This window comes from Geotrypetes seraphini, chromosome 3 (genome assembly GCF_902459505.1).
Source record: "Geotrypetes seraphini chromosome 3, aGeoSer1.1, whole genome shotgun sequence".
Classification (NCBI taxonomy): Eukaryota; Metazoa; Chordata; class Amphibia; order Gymnophiona; family Dermophiidae; genus Geotrypetes; species Geotrypetes seraphini.
In genome coordinates this window covers 240,227,853-240,250,779 of record NC_047086.1, presented here as the reverse complement: position 1 = coordinate 240,250,779, position 22,927 = coordinate 240,227,853, and the positions used below count along the sequence as shown (strand labels likewise).

At 41.7% G+C, this 22,927-nt stretch overlaps 1 protein-coding gene across 4 annotated transcripts in view; it reads left to right on the top strand.

The window, feature by feature from the left end:
• Window positions 1-22,927, top strand: part of ENPP3 (ectonucleotide pyrophosphatase/phosphodiesterase 3) — a 212,514-nt gene that overhangs the window by 132,510 nt on the left and 57,077 nt on the right. For all 4 annotated transcript variants that reach the window (XM_033938316.1, XM_033938317.1, XM_033938315.1 and 1 more), the window contains 2 exons: window positions 1,714-1,841; window positions 12,077-12,143. In XM_033938316.1, coding sequence (XP_033794207.1) covers window positions 1,714-1,841; window positions 12,077-12,143 — 195 coding nt within the window. The remainder of the gene's footprint in view (window positions 1-1,713; window positions 1,842-12,076; window positions 12,144-22,927) is intronic.

The window sequence follows — 22,927 nt, the reverse complement described above, 5'->3', positions numbered from 1 at the left end:
TCTATGGCTAGCATGTGCTCACTAATTATTCACTTCAATCACTAACCTTTTATCAAGCCTTTTATCCTTTATCAAGCCTTTTATCAAACCTTTTATTAAGCTTCTCTGGAGGATTTTAGTGCGGGCTGGTGAGGAAAGTGCTCTGACACTCAAAGGAATTCTATGAGTGTCGTCGGAGCATTTACCACACTATGGCTCGTGCTAAAAACCTCTAGCGCAGGTTTATAAAAGGGGCCCTAACTTATCTCTATAAAGCATTTCAAGAACCCCCCCCCCCCCCCCAGGTAGACTTGTTAACACAGTTACCACTAGACCTGTCAGTTTTTTCCAATAGCTAAAACCCCTGGGGTTTTGTGTTGGGTTTTTTTTGCATTCCCAAGCAATGTTAGTGCATCAATCGCTTGGCTACTTTGCATGGGGTTTTAGCTAATTTGCATGACGGGATCGGAAAATGGGTGATCGAGGGAAAAAACACACGGTGAGCCGTTTTGTGAATCAGGTTAGTAAAAGTGATCACCAGTAAAGCTGTGAAAAAAAGGTTTAGCGATGATCGCTGACTTTAGTGCATCTAGCCCTAAGTTGTCTTACTCAGCTTGTATTTCTTCAATAAGTTCAATAAATATAATGGAACCTTTGACCATAAAGCATGAAACACCAAACACGATAATTAAAAAGAAATCTGTTCAATTGTTAGTCAATGTAATGTAATTATGGCAAAGATGATATAAAATTATATATATATATATATATATATATATATATATATATAATTCTACTGTTGCTGCAAAATGTTTTGTGAATAATTTATTTTTGTAGCTGTATGTATGTTTTTATTATGTTAGCAGCCTTTATTATTTTTTAAAAAATAATAATAACTGGAACATTGTGTTTTGTACCAACTGCAGTCTTTTCACTTGATATTTTGATAGACCATAGTACAAAATAGGATCTCTTTTCCAGAATCCGTTTTTGAACCTAGTCATTTCAGAATATTGAGAAACCAGATCAGATCATGTAACTCTTCACACATAGGGCCTCTTCTACTAAACCGCGCCAGAGTGGGGTGGGGGGATGGGAGGGGGGTGGGAAGATATTTTTAATTTTGAGTGAAAATTTTTGGATAGGTAGACGGGGGGATGATATATGTATTTTTCATAGAATATAATTTTGATTGAATTTAAATGCTGTTAAAGTATAAGTTGACTGTATAATATGTTGCACTTATTTTTGGCTTTAAAATGAATAAAGATTTATATAAAAAATAAAATAATAATTGGCACTCGTCGTGCCACCATTTTTTCGGTTACTGCACCTTTAATCTGGAACTCTCTCCCACTTTATATTAGAGCAGAACAAAGTTTGGACAAATTCAAGAGTATTTTAAAATGTTGCCTATGATTGAGTTTTCCAATCCTTTAGTCTTTTATTCCTGAAGCCAATCCCTACCTTTTCTTATCCCATTGTTTTATCCTTTTGCGTTTACTTTACTTATAAATTGAAGTTCTCCCTTTTTTCCTCTTGTTTACAATTGCCCTTTCCCAATCAAGTCTGTCTGTTGTATGAAGATTTTGTCTTATCTGTTGTTTGTTCCCCCATTTTATATTTTAGCTTTTAATTGTTCAACTATGAAGACCATAGCTGGTTGCTTTTATGCATCATGCGACTGTGACACAGGCATCTCTACCACCACTAATTGTGTTTTGTAAATTATAGTGCCAAAAATCCAACCAGCACTTCAAACCCTACTTAACTCGTGACCTGCCAAAGCGATTCCATTATGCCAACCACATTCGTATTGACAAAGTTCATCTTTATGTTGACCGGCAGTGGCTAGCTGTGAGGTATAGTACACAAAATTACTGCTATACTGAACTTGTGACCCTGGGCAAGTTACTCAGTCCTCCATAGCCCCAGGTACATTAGATAGATTATGAGCTCACCAGGACAGATAGGGAAAATGCTTGAGTACCTGATTGTAAAAACCGCTTAGATAACCTTGATTGGTGGTATATAAAACCTAATAAATTTGTAACTTGAATATGTTTGAAATTAGCCAGCAGGAGGGTTGCCCACTCCCCCTCCCCTCTGGTGACTGCCACCTCCTGGCACACCTAGCAAGAGGGATGCCCATTCCATTTTGCCGCTGAAGTCCCCCGCCCCCCAACACCACTTCCAAAACCCCCATAACTATCCAACGATGGCTGGCCAGAAGGATGCCTTCTCGTTCCGACTGGCAGGCCACCTCTTCAAAATGGCAGGCTTTCCCCATCCCAGTGCAACCTGGGTTGCAGTGGGGAGGAGCCTAAGGTGCTCATTTGCCCAGGCGCTTAAGGCCCTCCTATGGGAAGGGGAAGGCCCGCCATTTTGAAAAGGCAGGCCTGCCGGCCAGAGAGAGTAGGCATCTCTCTGTCTGGCCCTTGTCAGAAAGGTACAGGTGGTGTTGGGGGGGGGGGGGGGGGGGGGCGGGGGACCCCGGTGGTAGGAAGGAGTGGGTATCCCTTCTGCCATGGGTGTCCGGGGGATGGGAATCACTGGCAGCGAGAGGGAGTAGGCATCCTGCCGAGGAGTTGTTGGAGTGGTGGGAATCACCAGCAGTGGAAGGGAGTGGGCATCCCTCCTGCTGGTGGGTGTTGGGGGGAATCACCAGCGGTGAGAGGGATTGGGCATCCCTCCTGCCGGGGTGGGGGGGAATCACTAACAGCGTGAGGGAGTGGGCATCCCTCCTGCCATCCTTCAATTTGGGGGTCTTTAAAAAAAAAAAAAAAAATTGTCAGTGCCTGAAACAATTAGCGCTCAGGCAATGTCTGGAAAGTAAGGCTACGACAGCTCAGACCCTGTCGGAAAAGTTTGACCACAAATGTGGCATAATGAGGTTAAGGAATCACCCGGCGATGATAGAGAATCATTCGGAGTACTCCTTTAAATATTGATGAGTCCATTTTACTGCCACTTTAATATTAATGACCTTGTTGTACTACATTTGCATGGCAGAGTCAGAGACTGCTAGGAAGATCGGAAAAGGCTGTTCTGATAATCAGCAGGTGAAATACTAGCATGCTAAACCAGCTGGAACCGATTTATCAACTGTGTTAAGTTTTGAGAATCCTGCCCTTGGAGTTCTGCAAGATACCCCCTATTCTCTTAAAAATAGTATAATCTGGTATTCCTGGTTGGGAAGATTTCACTCTAATGTCTGAGCAGTGCTGAAAAGAATATTGGGGATGCTCTAGCATCCACAGAACTGGCGTCTATGCCCGAGTGTACGCCAAATTGTCAGATTTGCACATATTTACAGAATGACATTAGAATTATGGCATTTGGACACGTGGAGGGGCATAATTGAAAGGAACGTCTAAGTCCGTTTTCGTCCAAGTTGCAAGTCGTCCAAAGTAAAAAAATAGCTTAGCACACATTTTCAAAAATACGTCCAAATTTTTTTTCGTTTTAAAAATCGTCTAATTATACTTCCTGCTGATCTGATCATCCAAGGTGCTAAATCGTCTATCTTTATACCACATTTTCATCCCACTTTTTGTCCAAGTCAAAAACGCCTAGAACAAGCCCTGTTGGACGTGGGAGGGGTCTGCAAAGTGATGGACTAAACACCCTGACATGGCACCTAAATAGTGGGGTACCTTACATGACACTGCTATGAACTTCACAAAAAGGGTGCCATGTCTTAATTTCACTCCAGCTCCCTTCTAGGGCATGGTGAGCCCCCCAAACTACCTCTAGAATCCCCTAGACCCACTTATCTACCACCACAATAGCCCTTATGGCTGCAGGGGTCACTTATATGCTAGTAAAAAAGGGTTTTGGGGTGTATAGGGGAGGGCACATGTTTCAGTATCAATGCAGTGATTACAGGGGCTTATGGGCATGGGTCCACCTCTCTATGGGTCCCTAACCCATTCCCAAGATGGTTTAAGACGCCTCTGTGCAGCACGACGAGGCTTTCATATGCCAGGCGGCCAGGTGATGATGTTCTGGAGGCACAACTTTCAAGCTGTGATTAATATTTTTATGGGGGCGGGGGGGAGGGGTTTGGTGATCACTGGGGTAGTGTGTGGGGGTCTGTATTATGTGTTTGCAGTGCTTATTTGGTCACTTTAGGTGGGTTTTTGTAACTTAGACCATGTTTTAAATGGTCTAAGTCACAACGGCCAAGTTCCGCCCAAGTCCAAGTTCTGCCCAAATCCCACCCTCGACACTCCTCCTGAAATGCCCCGTTTAGCGATGGTCGTTTAGCGATAGGCACTATGAAGGCCTAGGTCGTTTAAAAATACGTCCAAAACCCGTTTGTATTATCGGCACTTGGACGTATTTTGACAGTGTTCGTCCAAGTGTCGACTTAGGCCAGTTTTTGGATGTTTTTCTTTTTCGATTATGAACCCCATACTGTATGTGCACATATCATACACCATTATTTTAAACATTTATGTGTGTAAATGTTAGTGCTCTCTTTATGGAACTATCCTTTATGCGGAGAATTTTAATACCCAGGTGCTAACATTTACGCATGCACTGGGGCACAGCATGGGCAGGAAGTAGGCAAAGCTGTCACTTACACAGAACTTAGGCACCTAGTTTCCTGTATAGGATAGGGTCCCTTAGGTTCTCAATTTCTTTATTATATCTGTTTGGCTCGACATGTCCATGTTTCGTCCCTGTGGCCTGCTTCAGGAGTCTGAATGACATTATTGTGAACAAAATTGAAAGGTATCAACTGATGATTGCCTATTTAATAATGGCCTTGATATTGAAAAAAGAGAAAAAAAGCATATGCTCTTGCAAAACAAGTTTGTTTGCTACTGAATGCACAAAAACAGCTCTTTGCTCCTCCAAAAATGGATTCAATGATGGCGCAAAGCGTACCTCCCTTCCCAGTGAAGGCAGTGTGGTATTAAAGGATGCCCAGGACCACAGGCTGGATTTTGTTCTTAAGAAACTCTTTGAGGCCACGGCTACAGGTTTAAAAGAAGCTGTGGTGGCACCTTTTGTCGCCCAGGCTTACCACTCCAAGTTGTGATCTGGAGACTATTGTCGGGAGGGATCTCCATTTTTTAATGTCTGGAGTGGATTATGTAGCTGATGCTTTGTATGACCTTTTCAGTTGTGAGCAAAATATCTGCTTATTCCATTTCCCCCCCCGCAGGATGCTATGAATCAGACAGTGGGTGGGGGATTCCTCCTCTAAGGCACATTACATTTCATCCATTTAGATGTCCAGTTCTTTCATAGAATTATATTAGAATTTAAGAACTTAAAAATTGCCATACTGGGACAGACCGAAGGTCCATTAAGTATCCTGTTTCCAACATTGGCCAACCCAGGTCGCAAGTATCTAGCTAGAATCTGAGTAATTAAACAGATTTTATGCTGCTTATGCTAAGAATAAGCAGTGGATTTCCCCAAGCCATCTCAATAATGGCCTGTGGACTTCCCTTTTAGGAATTTATCCAAACGTTTTTAAAGCCCTGCTAAGCTAACTAATTTTACCACATTCTCCGGCAATGAATTCCAAAGTTTAATTACACATTGTGTGAAGAAATATTTTCTCCAATTCTTTTTAAATCTACTACTTCGTAGCTTCATTGCATGCCCCCTAGTCCTAGTATTTTTGGAGAGAGCAAACAAGCAATTCACATCTACCCTTTCCACGCCACTCATTATTATTTTATTTTTTTTTAATTAGATTTAATACATTTACAATATCATAAAGATATCAAGGAAAAAAAGGTTTCCATACAAGTTTTCAGTACAACAAATAATACAAAAAACAATCCTTTACAAGCCCACTAAAAGGGGAAACATATTGCTTATTATCAACTAAGTTTTAAGGAAAAACAAGGAAATGGGTTGAGTTCTAATGAACCCAAATCATTCCCAACTAAATTAGGATTGGACATTCCTACCCTAATTTCTCATCAATAAATGAAAAAGAGAAAGAAAAGAAAACTCACTTCTGTTCACGAGCTACCAGGAATTGTTGCAATTGAATGGGATCCCAAAAGACAAATTCAGTATCTTGTATCTTAACCAAACATTTACAAGGAAACTTCAAATAAAATGATGCCTCAAGTGCCAGTACTCTAGTTCTCAATTTCAGAAATTATTTTCTTCTAAACTGGGTAGCTCTTGAGACATCAGGAAACATACTAACCAAATCCTCACAGAACTTGGTCAGTCTATTTTTAAAGTAAAGTTTCATTAACAGCATTTTATCTGTCTCACTCATACATATTAGAATCATTGTGGACCGAGTCTGAATAACATCTTGAGAGTCTTCTAAAAACTCCGTCAAATTAACATCATCTGTTACCAGATGGTCCACATCCTGTACAGTTTCCTTTTTTCTTCTGGGGAATATGATAACAATTATTTATTGGAAAAGTATCCGCATTGGGTAATCCCAGTATTTCCTTAAAATATTTTCTTAATAATATTTCTGGTAGTAACAAATGAGTCACTGGGAAATTAACCAAGCGGAGATTCTTTCCCCGATGCATATTTTCTAACATTTCCATTTTTAAATGCAATGACGTAGAATCTTTTACAGTAGATAGTGAAACAGCTTGCAATGTGTTACTTTGAGTTTCAATCACACCTAATCTAGTTTCCAGACAATTTAAATTGGCATCCACATTCTCAAACTTTTGAACCACAGACTGTGAGTAATCAGATGTTTGTTTCATTGATTCTCTGAGAAACCCCTAAACTCTAGAAATATCTAACCATAAATCCTTTAAAGTGATATCCTGTTTTTCCACTGCTAGTGGTTGTTCATCCACTACACTAGTAAACTCAAGTGGTTTAAGTATATCAGTAAAAATCAATTTACTTCTTGAAGTGGATGATACCACAAGACCTGTGGAAATAGTGGGAGTTATATTCCCACTTGCACCGGATATTGGATGAAGGGGGGGGTGTCTTTTGTAGAGGACTCATCAATGCTCCGGATATGGGAGAATTCAAATCTGATACATTTTATGCTGGAGAGTCTAAGGAAAAAGTCAAGTGTCTATCCATAGGACCTAAGACAACAGGTGTCGAACTTTTAGATTTGACTTTCCTTTTCCCCATTATCAATTAACTTATACGACCTAGTATCCTGCTCCACAGCTCCACGGTACTCCCCGGTGCTCCAAGGGGCTCCCAAGGGACGTGACCTGCCCCTTAGGGCATGCCCCTTCAGCCATGCCCTGCGGCCGCTTCCGGGGCAGCAGGGAACAATTTAAGGCAAAAGACCAAGGCACTGAAGACGGACCCAGTGACGTCAGGAGTCCGTCCTCGGGGTTGCCTGTCCTATTTTCTCCCAACGCTGCTGCTGCAGAGGGCTGGTCGGGGCAGCAAACTCGTTCCTCTGGCGTTCTCAGATAGTGCAAATAGCTCCCAATCTCTCCGCGGCAGCAGGGAACAATTTAAGGCAAAAGACCAAGGCACTGAAGACGGACCCAGTGACGTCAGGGGTCCGTCCTCGAGGTTGCCTGTCCGATTTTCTCTCAACGCTGCTGCTGCAGAGGGCTGGTCGGGGCAGCAAACTCGTTCCTCCGGAGGTCTCAGATAGTGCAAATAGCTCCCAATCTCTCCGCGGCAGCAGGGAACAATTTAAGGCAAAAGACCAAGGCACTAAAGCGGACCCAGTGACGTCAGGGGTCCGTCCTCGGGGTTGCCTGTCCGATTTTCTCCCAACGCTGCTGCTGCAGAGGGCTGGTCGGGGCAGCAAACTCGTTCCTCCGGCGTCCTCAGATAGTGCAAATAGCTCCCCCTCATTATTTTATAGACCTCTGTCTTATTTCCTCGGGGCCATTTCTTCTCCAAGCTGAAGAGCCCTATCTACTTTAGCCTTTCCTTATAGGGAAGTTGTCCAATCCCTTTTATCATTTTTGTCATCCTTCTCTATATCTTTTTTGAGATACGGCGACCTCCTTGTCATAAATTTGTTGTCCCGCCTTTTGTCTCTGGCCGCTGCTGGGGCTAGGCATTCTCAGTGTAGCACATCACTTCCTTTTGTTATGAATGTCTATCCAACCCTGTTTGATCGGCTCTTTCCTTTCTTATTTTTAACTGGCGTTCCTTTCTTTTATTGATTTGCTTTGTTTCATTGTAAGCCGCTTAGACCTTTTAATATTTGCAGTATTGTATATCAAATATTTTAATAAACATAGACATAAATTGAAGCTGAGAATTTGGGCATGAAAAGGAAAAGGTGTGAATGTCAGCACATATATTCCCTGGAGTCATTTTCAAAGTAGAGATGCATACATACATACTTTTGCTTTGAACAATTTTCCAAAGTCTGCACAGGGAAAAGTGTGTGTATACTTTTTATACATCCACACACATATAAAAGTACCCCCTATCAGCTTAGACCGTGGTTATAATTGACTTTTTAACTTTTATATTCACTCTCCAGAGGCCGAGTTTATTTTGAGTGAGCTTGGATCTGACTGCTAAAATGGCTCTTAAATATACCTCTGCATTTCACTGTCAACCAGGACTCAAGGAGCAGACTGGTTATACAACATAATGCTATTGTGTTGGCTTTTAGAAACTATCTTTCCAAAAAAACAGTTTCCTTAAACCCCTGGGAAGTTACAGCTAACATTTATAGTAATTATAGACTTGGTTAAATTCATCCAACATGTGCTGTCATCTGGTTACACATCTAAACATGTGGTAGATCTGTTTCAACAGTGCATAGTTTTAAAACTAAACCAAATGGTGCATGCCTTGTGCCTTCAAATCTGTTTTTGTTGTGAAATTAGGCACACATGATCCATCCCTTCTAAATATCATGCCACTAAATCATATAGTTATTGTGTTTTTGTGTTATTTGGCTGAAAGCCAAAGAATGGATGATTTCCTAACCCATATTTAAGAGCTGATGCACAGAATATGAAGAACTGTTCATATGACAGCACTTTGTTTTTTGATTAGATTATTATAATAAAATCCAGACAAATTTCTGGATATTTCCTACTGTATTCTTCATTACAGCATTTATTTTTAAATGAACCTAAATCTTAGACTTTCATATCATAAGGCAATACTGAAGAACTAAGGCCAGTACTGGGCAGACTTGCACGGTATGTGTATGTATATGATCTTTGGTTGAGGATGTGCTGGGGTGGGCTTCAATGGTTGGGAGGGTGTAGATGGGCTGGAGTGAGCTTTGACGGAGACTTCAGCAGTTGTAACCCAAGCACAGTACCAGGTAGAGCTTTGGATTCTTGCCCAGAAATAGCTAAGAAGAAAAAAAAAATTAAATTGAATCAGGTTGGGCAGACTGGATGGGTCTTTATCTGCCGTCATCTACTATGTTACTATATTACTAAGTGTAACTCTTTGAGTGTGGAGGTGGTTAAATTGTAGAGCTGAGCTGATTCCTTACACAACCCAATGAGCCTGGTTGCAACCTTGGGTCCACTCCAAACAGATAGAAAGCTTAGGGGTGATATCAATGTGGGCTACTGTTAAGATGGGTTATTTTAGCACAGGGTCTCAATGGTAGCCTGCGTCGATCTCTCCTCCTCATTGACAAGGGCCTTTGTTGATTTGGAAGTCTCTGCTCACCTAAGTACTTTTCATATAAAAAGTGGTGCTAAAACAAAGTAGACCTTACTAAGAGTCAATTTCTTCAATTGAAGGATCTAACGTTACACATTTCTGAAAAGATGAATCCATAATCACTGACAACAATTTACACAAACATACTCAGAATCCTTTAGATTTTCTCTTTTCCTCAGATTCTTTTGTTACATGGACTTGTAGACTCCTTCACTCTTAGGACAAACCCTAATACATGTTTCTCAAATGTTTGATGTCTCTCTGACCTTTCTACCTTTCTTTGTTGTACCCAGTAGGCAGACTCTCCTTTTACTCTTCTGGTTGATGTAACTAAAATCTTTCAGTTCATCCAGTAAGTGGCCAGAACACTCCTACTCCACTTCCCCCAAAATAACCCAGTTCTCCAAAACCACAAAAGAGGAACTCCTTCCTCAGAGGCAAGAAACCCTAAGAATAATGCACATCTAAGAACATAAGAATAGCCTTACTGGGTCAGACCAATGGTCCATCAAGCCCAGTAGCTCGTTCTCACGGTGGCCAATCCAGGTCACTAGTACTACAGGTCACATGCTACTGATACAGGGCAAGCAGTGGCTTCCCTCATGTCTTTCTCAATAACAGACTGGACTTTTCCTCCAGGAACTTGTCCAAACCTTACCACATCCTCTGGCAACACGTTCCAGAGCTTAACTATTCTCTGAGTGAAAAAATATTTCCTCCTATTGGTTTTAAAAGTATTTCTCTGTAATTTCATCCAGTGTCCCCTAATCTTTGTAATTTTTGATGGACTGAAAAATCAATCCACTTGTACCCGTTCTAATCCACTCAGGATTTTGAAGACTTCAATCATATCTCTCCTCAGCTGTTTCTTTTCCAAGCTGAAGAGCCATAACCTTTTTAGTCTTTCCTCATGGTTGCTCTTCTTTGAACCTTTTCTAGCACCACTATATCCTTCTTGATATAAGGAGACCAGAATTAAACGCAATACTCCAGATGAGACCGCACCATGGAGTGATACAGGGGCAGTATAACATTCTTAGTCTTGCAAACCATCCCTTTTTAAAAATAATTCCTAGCATCCTGTTTGCTTTTTTGGCCGCTGCCATACATTAGGCAGAAGGTTTCATCATATTGTCTACGAAGACACCCAGATCCTTTTCTTGGGCATTAACCCCAAAGGTGGACCCTAGCATCCGGTAACTGTGATTCGGGTTATTCTTCCCAATGTGCATCACTTTGTACCCTTCTTGGAGATTACCCTGCCGTTAATTCTGAAGGCTTTATGCAGAATCCACTATCCAAATCATTTGAATCAGTTTACGATCCAGATAAACAGAATTATGTTTCAATCTCTTTATGCTCCAGAATAATATGCCAGATGTTGCATGTGGTCATTCAGAATGATTTATGTGGTTAATCTCAAAGCGGACCACATAAATCTGTGCCAAATAAATTTTAACCAGAAAATTTGTCCAGTTAACATTAACACATATAGATTTGAGTGGAGCAAGGGACACCAGGGATACAGTATGAGAGGGTGCTGCAAAGTTCTCAGCCCAACCAAGAAGAGAATGACGTGGATATGGTTCAGTGATCTGAAACAATGTCAAAACATAGAATTTTGTTTTTGCAAATTGGCACTTAACAAAATAAGATAGCACTCTTTTCAGCTAAATATCACTTAGAGTTTAGGAAGTTGGTTGGGCTGAGAACTTTTCTGCACCCCCCTCATATTACTGCACAAAATACTGTCCTAACCTATTTGGATAACTTAGTGGCCCTTTCACAAAAGGGTGTTAAACTTGTGCCGAGCATGTGAGATGCAGGCTATCACAAAACGCATTTATGCATTTTGCAGTAATTTGCCTGTTAGTAGATGCTAACTCATGCATTAACTATTTAAAAAATATTTTATGGAGGGGATGTGTCACGGGTGGAGAAGGGGAATGGAAGTGTTCCGCAAAATACCACAAAATGCATACCAGCTAGTATGTTTCATTAGCATGTGCTAACACCGAGTTAACTCTGGAGTCCTTTGTGCCACCTAAATAAAAGGCAGTAAGTTCCTCCACATTAACGTTTTCACAGGTAACATGTGCTAATGCTAAATTAGCTCATGACTTGAAAAATGCTTTAAATGGTTCCACAGAAGTTCCACATTAAGACGAATGAAGCCCAGACTCTGATTATGTTTTGTACTGCGTTATCTGTGTTCTGACTTCAGCAAATAAATTGGTTCATAATCCACTTAGAATTACATGGATGAGTTAGGCAGATTTCATTCTGCTGAGTATCAGCTTCATTACTTGTAGATGAGCTCATTTTGCATCGACCTAATGAAAGACATCATGAAAAGCTAGTCACAACTGAATTAAGTTCATTCAGTGGAAAGGTATCACCTACAACGTACCCATTGACTTATACTGTACTTCTGTGTAACTATTTGGATTAATACAGCAACACTGCTACTTGAATATATTAATGACTCTATTTATTTAATCACCAGGGATCACAAATATACCTTTTGTGGAGGAGGAAACCATGGCTATGATAATGAATTCAAAAGCATGGAGGTAAGCCCATTTTTCAATGCATGATTCCAAGCACTGCTCCCTCTAAACCAGTGTATTGCAAACTGTGTGCCGCGGCACACCAGTGTGCCTCCTGAGATTTCAGGTGTGCCGCAACGCACTGGTGAGGAGGAGTCGTCGGTGAGAGGCACGTCCTGTAGGCAGTCAGCCAGTGCAGATAACTCTCCTCCTGGCTGGCGTCTCTCCTCCTCTCCCCACACCTCCCGGATCCCTCCACCGAAGCGGGTCGCAGCCAGATGGGCTTCTGCGCACTTCCGGTTGCCTTCCAGCCAGGGCACTGAATTTAGTGTGCTGCCGGCTGGAAAGTTTGCAAGACACTGCGGGCATCCTCAAACTCCACTGCTGCCAGTTGGGGGGGGGGGGGGGGGTGCTTCAATATTGTGTTTTCAATTGCTAGAGTTTGCCTGTCCCTCACTATTGAAGTAGGCCGCTGTTTAGGCCTACCTCAAAGGAGACCTCACACGCTATATACTGGTTTCAATAAGTATGTATTTATTTAGCTAATCAATAACAGCTTACAGAAATAAATCATTTAGCATATAGCGTAACAGAAGGTGATCTTCAGTCCTGAGGATCCTCTGATGTCTGTTCTGCTTGCTTCCTCCTAAAGGCTTGATTTTATACATTTTTTGGTGGCCAACACCATGTTGGCCTAAATCATCTGATACATCCTTATTGGCTATTTTCCTATGCATTACTATCTAACTACATTCATTTATTGGCTGGTTTACTTGCGTCATGTTATACGTTCGCTCTGTTTACCGTAAGACCTAACCTTTTCCCGTAAATACCTCTTCCTTATACCATATAAGCAATTCCGAGCATCAAACCCCCTCCCAGCTGTGGTGTCCCAACACATTTCTGGCATCTGGTGTTAGATGATAATTCTTGAGAATTCTATCTTCTGAGAATTCTATCTTCTGACCATGGGCTGTGTTCATCTTTGCATGATAACCGGCTTGGTGCGGCCCTAATGCCAAACCTCAGCATTAGGACCTGTAATTTTCTCTCAAGTTTCACTGACACAGTAGCTAACTTAACTTTAAAGACAGGGTATTTCCCCATCCTTGTATGCCTTCTGGTAAATGGTGTGAAATATCTTTTCACAGTTAATCTACTGTTTCTATCAGCTGCAGAGATAGATATCAGTTGCAGAGAGAGAGAGAAAAGTTTCTGTGAGCTCTGGTTTCTTAGTTATCCTACTTCACCTGTTCTATCCCAGGACTTACAAGGATTTTTTCCATATCAGAATTTTCCATAATCCTTCTTCTTTCCATCTCCCTCCTCCTCTCACTATTGAGAATGTGAGGTGAAAGACCCCTGTTGAACATATTTTTTATTATTGCTTTGTATATGGGTCTAGAAATGCATGTTGTGTTGTTGTTTTTAAAATTAAAGTATAATGGGGAGATAACTAGCTAAAATAGGCAGGTTATCAGGTTATCTTTAGTAAATATCTAGTAGAAACTTACCCCCTGTTTTACTAAGGTGCGCTATGTGTTTTTAGTGCGCGCTAACGCATTTGTAGACTAACGTGCACGCGTTAGCGTTTAGTGCATGGTTAGCGCACACGCTAAAACACTTAGCGCACCTTTGTAAAAGGAGACCTCAGTTAGCAAGCTTTTTAACTCGGTAATTAAACTGCAGCCAGGCAAATTTGTATTAGTTAGATGCAGTGTTACTGGTTATCCTGGCTAAATTTGGTTTAGTTTCAAAAATCAAAGCACTAACTAGGAATTTCTATAAAGAAAGTGTCTGCATTTAGGTATCAGATACACACATAAAATATTAGCATACTGGTACTTACTTGCAGATATGCTAAATATGTGTCTATAAGCTATTCTGTAACCCTGTGCATATTTTCAATAGCAAGGGACTGTTGGGAGCAGAGATAAGCAGCAAGAATCTTAAAATCTACAAGTTCTGAGTTACATTCAAGTTCGACTTAAGAACAGCTTTAAAAACATAACTCGTTCTTAACCCGGGGACTGCCTTTAGCTAAAAACTTTTTAGGAAATAAGAATGGAACACCAAGTTAATAGGAAAGAGAAAATAGAGAGAAAGACAAGCTTTGGGTTAGGGGGAAAGGAGAAAGATCAAGCAGCTGTGGCACTGAAACCCCACCACCGAACATGTGACCGCATGAATCCCTGTTTGTGAATTCTTAGTGACTCTATGGAAGTGGTTTGAATATTATAAATCTGTTGGGAAAGATTAGTTTTAAGAAAGGATATGAATTTGATGTAAGATTGCTCTTATCTATTGTGATGAAATAATGAATTCCATAGGCTTGGCACTACATTTCTTGTTGACTCATAATGGGTTCCTGAAGGAACAGTAACTGGAACTGGTTATCAATCATTGAATGAAGTGTTTGGGGGGTGGGGGGAGGAGGTAGGGCTGATAGGAAGGGATAAGAATGGCAGGCAGAACACAGGGATTTATGAGCAAGGGTTAGAACTTTGCAGTTAATACAGAGTATTATAGAAAGATGAACAGCGGAGTAATTTTGTCAAATCGTGCAGCATGGGAAAGAATACAGATTTCTTTGTTTTGGATGGTTTGCAAGCAATGAAGATGGTAGTGGGGAAGATAATGCCTACAGAATTCTGAATTGTCTGTGTTTAGAAGCTGGATATTACTAACAAGAAAATATGATGGTTGATGGAGAGCTTTTGATTGTGAATGATTCCCAAGTATCGAGAATGAGACACAAGATAGACAGAAGTGTTGTTGATTATTGGGGCCTGAGGTATGTAATGGGGAGATCACCTATAATCTAGCAGGTAGTGGTTCTTGAAAGATTAAGCAGAAGTCGACTATCAAAGGGCCACGAGGAAACTTTTTGTAATGTTGGGTTTAAGTCAGTGAGATCAGGAAAGAATGGATGGTAGAACCCAACTTGAACCAAGAGGCACCCTGAGCACCACTGGAGCATTCTTGAAGTGGTTTCTTCATGTCAAACCACCCATTAGCATGGGATCTCAGCATCAGCCTTACATCTCTCACGAAACTACCATTTGAACCATGGAATCAATATCTGGAAGATGATCTTTCTATTTGCAGTTACGTTGATTGGAAGAATCAGTGAACTTCACGATCATACCCTCAGTTTCATCATAACAAAGTAGTTCTACATGCTCTTTCAAAACTCCTACCAAAGGATGTTATTTAATTTTTATAGCTAGTAAATAATGCACTTTTAAATTTTACTTTAAACTGCATAAGTACCTACAGTATATGGGACATCCCTTCACAATCTTGGCTATAAAAATGTTCTCACACCTACACAAATGGAATCTATTAAAGTATATGCAGTTGATTTTCTCTTTCAACATAACAACATAACATAAGTTTTTATTCATATATCGCAAAAGCCTTTCGGTTCTATGCAGTTTATAAAATATGCAGACTGACTTGTCAGCGAGCTACATTGTAACTTAGGCATAAGCAGTTAAACAGTATAATATCTATATACAGTATATCATAGGAAGGATTGCATAATTTAGCAAAAAGGTGGGTTTTTAGAAGCTTTTTAACGTGATTGTGAGAGTCCGATACTTTAACCAGCTGATTCAGTTCTGGATCTCTGGAGGCAGCTTGGTATGTTAGGAGTCTGTTGAACCTTTTCTGGGAGCAGCAGACTTTGATGGTGGGAAAGGTAAAGAATGATTGATGATGTGTGGAACTGCTAGACCTGGGAACAGGAACTGGTCAGTAAGGTAGTTGGACAGTAGACCATGTTATGATTTGTAGAAGAGGCATCCAATTTGAATAGGACTCTTCCCTCAACCGACAGCCAGTGTAATTTTTGTTAGAATGGGGTTATGTGGTCGAATTTGTTCAGGTTGAAGATCAGTCTCACTGTAGTATTTGGGGTGATAAGTCTCCAGAAGAGTCTGTGTTGTCCTGCTAGGTATGCAATTTTGCAGTAATCTAGAAGGCCTAGGACTAGTGCTTGAACTAGTAGTTGGAATGGTGCCAGATCAAATTTTCTTATGGATTTTATTTTGTAAAGAATATTGAAGTCTTTGTGTACTACCTGATCTACTTGGGTTGTCATAGTTAGCTGTCTATCTAAGTCAGGGGTGTCAAATGTCAGTCCTCGAGGGCCGCAATCCAGTCGAGTTTTCAGGATTTCCCCAATGAATATGCATGAGATCTATTAGCATACAATGAAAGCAGTGTATGCTAATAGATCTCATGCATATTCATTGGGGAAATCCTGAAAACCTGACTGGATTGCGGCCCTCGAGGACCGACATTTGACACTCCTGATCTAAATGAACTTCCAGGATTTTGATCGAGGGGTGATAGGAAAGATGGTACTTCTTAGAGTAAGTGTATCCATGGTGAAGTTGGTGGATATGGCTAGAAAGAATTTGTTTTTTTCAGTGTATAATTTTAACTTGGATTGAGCCATCTATTCCTCTATGGAAGCTAAGATTGAGTCTATTCTTTGTATTTCTGTGGGTGTTAGGCAGATAACAGTTAGGATAATAGTAAAGTCATCCGCCTAGCTATAATGGGTGATATTTAGACTGCTTAAGTGGTCTCCTAAGGAGGAAAAGTAGATGTTGAACAGAAGGGGCAACAGGGGGAACCTTGTGGAACCCCACATTTGCTGCTCCATTTGTTGAATAGTATCTCTCCAGTCTGAACTTGGTAGCTGCGAGTTTTTAGGAAGCCTTGGAATCAGTTGAGGACATTCCCTGATAAACCAAAAGAGTCTAAGCAGAGTAACAGTAAGTCATGGTTCATTAAGTCGAAGGCATGGCTGAGGTCCAGTTGTAATACTAGTGCATTTAGTCCTTTGCTCAGAATGCTGTACAGGTCATTTAGGAGGGAGGCAATAACCGTTTCTGTGCTGAATGAACGTCTGAAGCCTGGAGTTGCGGAGTAGCTGAAATTGTTCTAGATGGTTAATTAGTTGAAGATGAACTAACCCTTCCATTAGATTTATGAAGAGGGGAGTTAAGGCAATGGGTCTGTAGTTGTCAAGCTGTATGGTTGATTTCTTCTTGTCTTTTAGGATCTGATAATAATGTGACCTTTTCCTATGGGGAGCTCCCCTCTATTTAGTGTGTTTACTAATCAAATGTAAGGTCAGCTAAAAACTTAGATGAGGCTTTAAACATTAATGCAGGGGGGCAAGAGTCGATGGGAGAATAGGCTTGAGCATATTTTTTTGAATAGTGGTCAAACTGAGTCCAGAAAAGTTTGGCAAATGAGCTCTTTGTCTCTTTGAGTTTGATGGATTTATGTGGCTAGAGGGTTTTATTGCACTAAGCGAGATTATTATGGCCTGAATTTTTGAGCAGAAATAGTTCGCAAGGGCGTTTGCAGTGAAGGCGAAGTTGTGGATAGGGTGTGTTAACAAGGTGGTGACTAGTCTTAATAGCTCTTTGGAGTCAAGACCATGTGGCTTATTAGGATGGAATAGTAGTCTTTGCATTTCTCATTCAGTTCGGGTTTGTATTCTCGTGATTTCTCCCGCCTTCTCTGTTTGGTGTCTTCTACTTTAGTCTTATTCCATGCACGTTCCAGGTGCTTTACTTGTCGCTTCAGTATTTGCAGTTCTTTATCAAACCATTTTCTGATTTCCTCTGTTTAACTTTAAGTTTTTGTGGTATGACGTGATTTAGAATGTTTTGGTTGAAGGAATCTCAGGAGGAGTACAAGTCACCTGTAGGGGATTTGGCAAAGTTAGTTTTGTAGCTAGTCCAAAAAATGGCTTTATCTATTGGACCTCTGGTCAGGATTGAAGTTGAGGGAGAGGCCTTGTTATTTCTTGTTTGTTGCCTGTTTAACTTGAATTTGAACCTATAATGGTCTGTCCCAAAGTGACTACAGCAATTTACCATATGACAGGGAAAATTTGATCCTTGGTTGAGGTGGCTACTAGGTCTAGGTGGTGGCCTTTTATGTGTGTGGAACTGAGAGGAAACCATGTGTAATCTAGATCCTGCAGAAAGGTTAGTAGTTCTGTGACTGTTTTATCATCTTTGGATTCTAGGTGGAGATTTAGGTCCCCTAGCTATATACAGAGAGTGAAGAGAGTGAGTTTTTGAAGACAAAGTTGTAAAATGTGTCCTTTGCATTGGGCCAGCATTTGGGTGCCACATAGAAAAGGATGAGGGGATTTTATAGCGATGGGTTGGCGTTGTGAATGGAGTCCTGCAAGAACTCGGGACAACCATTCAGCAAGCGGATCAGTGAAATGGGGATGCTTTGTTGAGAAAAAAAAAGAAAAAAATTGATAAAATCAAGGTCCCAGCTGTTCGCCTACCAGCTCCTAGTAAAAAGCTAAGTAATCACTAAATATTAATATGTAGCAAAAAGTGCTTTATTAGTAGTATAGATTTTTTAAAACAGGGTTTTTTTCATTTTATAATATATTTTATTGGATTTTAACATAATAAATGTACAAATAAAATAAATCAAGGATATTTTGCAGTTAAGATATCACTTACATTCAAATCACAAATAAATTAATCAAGGATATTATACAATTAAAATGTTTCTTACAATCAAATCAGTGCAGTGAGGACTAAAATAGAGAGTTGCGCGGGGACAGAAATCCCACCCGTCCCCACCCGTCCCCGCCAAAGTCCCACCCGTCCCCACCCGTCCCCGTGAGGATCCCACCCGTCCCCACCCGTCCCCGTGAGGAATCCCTCCGTCCCCACCTGTCCCCGCGAGGAATCCCCTCCGTCCCCACCCGTCCCCGCGAGGAATCCCCTCCGTCCCCGCCCGTCCATATAAACTTCAGAAATTGTTATTTCATTTAATTATGCTACTGAATTAAAGGCTCTGGTAGAAACCCATTTACAAATAAGCAAAAAGACTTTATTAATTTGAAAATATTAATTGGGAAGAATACATACTTTGCAAATGGGTTTCTACCAGAGCCTCTAATGTTTATAAATTTTTATCAACACAACTAATATACTACTTTATCCTGAAGCAAAATAAAAAAATAAAATATAATTCTTTTCCTAGTTTCTGCTTTCCTCATGTTCTCATTCAATTCCTTCCATCCAGTGTCTCTCTTCCTTCTGCATCTTCCATTTGCTCTGTTACTGTGCCTCTCCCTTTCTTCCCCCTTCCAAATTGGTCTGGCACCCATCTTCTTCTCTCCGCTCCCCCATAGTCTGGCATCTGTCTTCTTCCCTGTCAGTGTCTTCTCCCTACTCTCTCTTCCCCATTTCCTTTCAGCGTCCTTCTCCCCGCCATCTTCCCCATGTCCTGTCAGCGTCCTTCTCCCCCCTCTGTCTTCCACATGTGCTTTCAGTGTCCTTCTCCCCCCTCTGCTTCCCCATGTCCTTTCAGCGTCCTTCTCCCTCTCTGTCTTCCCCATGGCCTTTCAGCATCCTTCTCCACCCCACCCCCCCGTCTTCCCCATGTCCTTTCAGCGTCCTTCTCCACCCCTTTGTCTTCCCCATGTGCTTTCAGCATCCTTCTCCACCCCTTTGTCTTCCCCATGTGCTTTCAGCATCCTTCTCCCCCTCTGTCTTCCACAAGTGCTTTCAGAGTCCTTCCCCCCCCGCCCTTCCCATGTCCTTTCAGCGTCCTTCTCCACCCCTTTGTCTTCCCCATGTCCTTTCAGCGTCCTTCTCCACCCCTTTGTCTTCCCCATGTGCTTTCAGCATCCTTCTCCCCCCTCTGTCTTCCACAAGTGCTTTCAGAGTCCTTCCCCCCCCCCCGTCCTTCCCATGGCCTTTCAGCGTCCTTCTCCACCCTTTGTATTCCCCATGTGCTTTCAGCGTCCTTCTCCCTCCTCTGTCTTCAAGTGCTTTCAGAGTCCTTCCCCCCCTCCTCCCATCTTCCCCATGGCCTTTCAGCGTCCTTCTCCCCACTCCTTCTCTACCGTCCCGGTTGCAGCACAGCCGGCCAGGTCCCCTTACTTTTGTGGCACTTCCCCGACCGACTGACAACAGCCCCGGTCCGACAAACCTCCCTGCCCTTAACTGCGAATCTAAATTACCTTATTACAGCTGCTGTAAGAAGATAATTTAGATTCGCGGCTACAGGGCAGGGAGGATTGTCGGACCGGGGCTGTTGTCGGTCGGTCGGGGAAGTGCCACAAAAGTAAGGGGACCTGGCCGGCTGTGCTGCAACCGGGGCGGGGTGTGGCGGGGCGGACCGCCCCCTCCCTTGGTAGCCACTCGAACCGCGAGGCTACTTTTCTCCTTACCTGCACTGCCTGCAGCACAGAGCCGAACGGAAGTCTTCCCGACGTCAGCGCTGACGTCGGAGGGAGGGAGGGCTTTGTTTAAGCCCTCCCTCCCCTCCGACGTCAGCGCTGACGTCGGGAAGACTTCCGTTCGGCTCTGTGCTGCAAGCAGAGAAGGTAGGGAGAAGAGCCGCGCGACTGAGTACATCCAGCTTTGTTTAAGCCCTCCCTCCCCTCCGACGTCAGCGCTGACGTCGGGAAGACTTCCGATCGGCTCTGTGCTGCAAGCAGAGAAGGTAGGGAGAAGAGCCGCGCGACTGAGTACATCCAGCCTCGCAGGAACCCCGCGACCCTCGGAGGCGTCCCCACGGGATCCCCGCGACCCTAGGGGGCGTCCCCACGGGATCCCCGCGACCCTAGGGGGCGTCCCCACGGGATCCCCGTGACCCAAAGGGGGAACCCGCGGGATGCCCGCGGGTCCCGCGGGATTCCCGTCGTCCCCGTTCCCGTGCAGCTCTCTAGACTAAAAGCATCTATGTTATCAATCCAAACAGGGTTTTTTGTTTTATTTTTTTAAAAACTAATGATAGCTCTCAAGAGTTATCTAACATCTGGCACCAGTGAGCACTTGAAGTCTTTTCACCTATGGACAACTAATTTATCAGCTCACCAACTTTAACAACTTCAACAACCTTAATTATTCTAGGTGTAAGATTAGATTCTGGCTAACAATGAAGTTGCAAGTAACCAAGATTATTCAAGCTTGTTTTGCACAGATGCATTTATTGCATCGATTAACACCATACAATTTTCTAGCTGTGGTTCAGGCTATGGTCTCGTCGAGACTTGACTACTGTAATGCCCTTTATCTTGGAATAACAAAGGTTAGATGTAAAGTGTTACAAGTTACACAGAATGCGGCAGCAAGATTGATAATAGAGTTGTCTAAATATGATCATATTTCACCTCATCTCCAAAATTTGCATTGGCTACCAGTCGCCTTCAGAATACAGTACAAAGTTTTAATGATCTGTCATCAATTTTTTGTATGGAAATATTCCAAAATTGATTAATAATGACATATCTTTGCATATAAATAAAAGATCTTTGCGTTCTGAGAATTTGGCCTTGCTGAAAACGACTGTGAATCCAAGGTTAGTTGATACTAGCAAAAAGACCATTTGCTGTGCAGGAGTTATGATTTGGAACTCTCTGGTAGGACAGCTACGGATTTGTAGTGAGAGAGGTATGTTTAGAAAATTACTTAAAACACAGTTATTTATTGATGCTTTCTTTTAAACCAAGGGTCCCCAAAGTCCTTCCTTGAGGGCTGAATCCAGTCAGGTTTTCAGGATTTCCCCAATGAATATGCATGAGATCTATGTGCATGCACTGCTTTCAATGTATATTCATTGGGGAAATCCTGAAAACCTGACTGGATTCGGCCTTCAAGGAGGGACTTTGAGGACCCCTGGTTTACAGGAATGGAGCGGGGACAGAGACAAGGACAGAGACAGAGACAAAACTTACGGGGATGGGATGGGGAAATTGAGTTCCTGCGGGAACAGGGAAAAATTTGTCCCCATGTCATTCTCTAGTTGGAACTAAGAAGAACAACCATGGAAATGTGAATTGCTGCTCCAATGAGTCTCTCATGAAATAACTGTCTAAACCAGGAGTGGGCAACTCTGGTCCTCGAGGGCCGGAATCCAGTCGGGTTTTTAGGATTTCCCCAATGAATATGCATGAGATCTATTTGCATGCACTGCTTTCAATGCATATTCATTGGGGAAATCCTGAAAACCCGACTGGATTCCGGCCCTCAAGGAGGGACTTTGGGAACCCCTGTTTTAGACATACCCTTTTTTGGCAAACCTGATGAACTGTTTATGATCTACAGTTACGTTATTAATTCGTGTCTATGATATGCCATTAATTTTTATTATGTTGTTCTTAAGCTCTCTTTCTATGCAAACTCATTTTAGTATTTTTTTAGCTAGGAATTGTGAGGCTTATTTGTATGTTTATTGTTATTATGTTTTAAGATTATGTATGTATATTCTGTTAACCATTTAGTTGTAAATAGTATAGCAATTCTTAAAATAACTAAATAAATATTGATAATGTGATTGGTGAGCCAATACAACCATTGGGATTTCCATATATTGTAGTGCACATATATTTGTCTATTTTAGATAATGGCATAATATAAATTTTAATGTAATGCATTTCTAAAAGACTGTTTTTTTCTGCTTGGTTTTGGTTGTTCATGACATGCAACAACATGGTATATGTGTGTTGGCATTTATTTCATTCATGCATTCATTCATTTTCTATCCCGTTCTCCCCAAAGTACTCGGAATGAGTTACAATACAAGTTTTTTCAATAGCAGGTTTTTATCCTAACTTGACACATACTAGGGATATAATATACAGTTTACAGTTTAAATTTGCCATGGTTACAGTGCAAGGTTTTTCAATACAAGGTCATATCCTAACACGACACATACTGAAGATCTAGTACTAATATACAGTAAAACCTTGGATTGCAAGTAACTTGGTTTGCAAGTGTTTTGCAAGACAAGCAAAA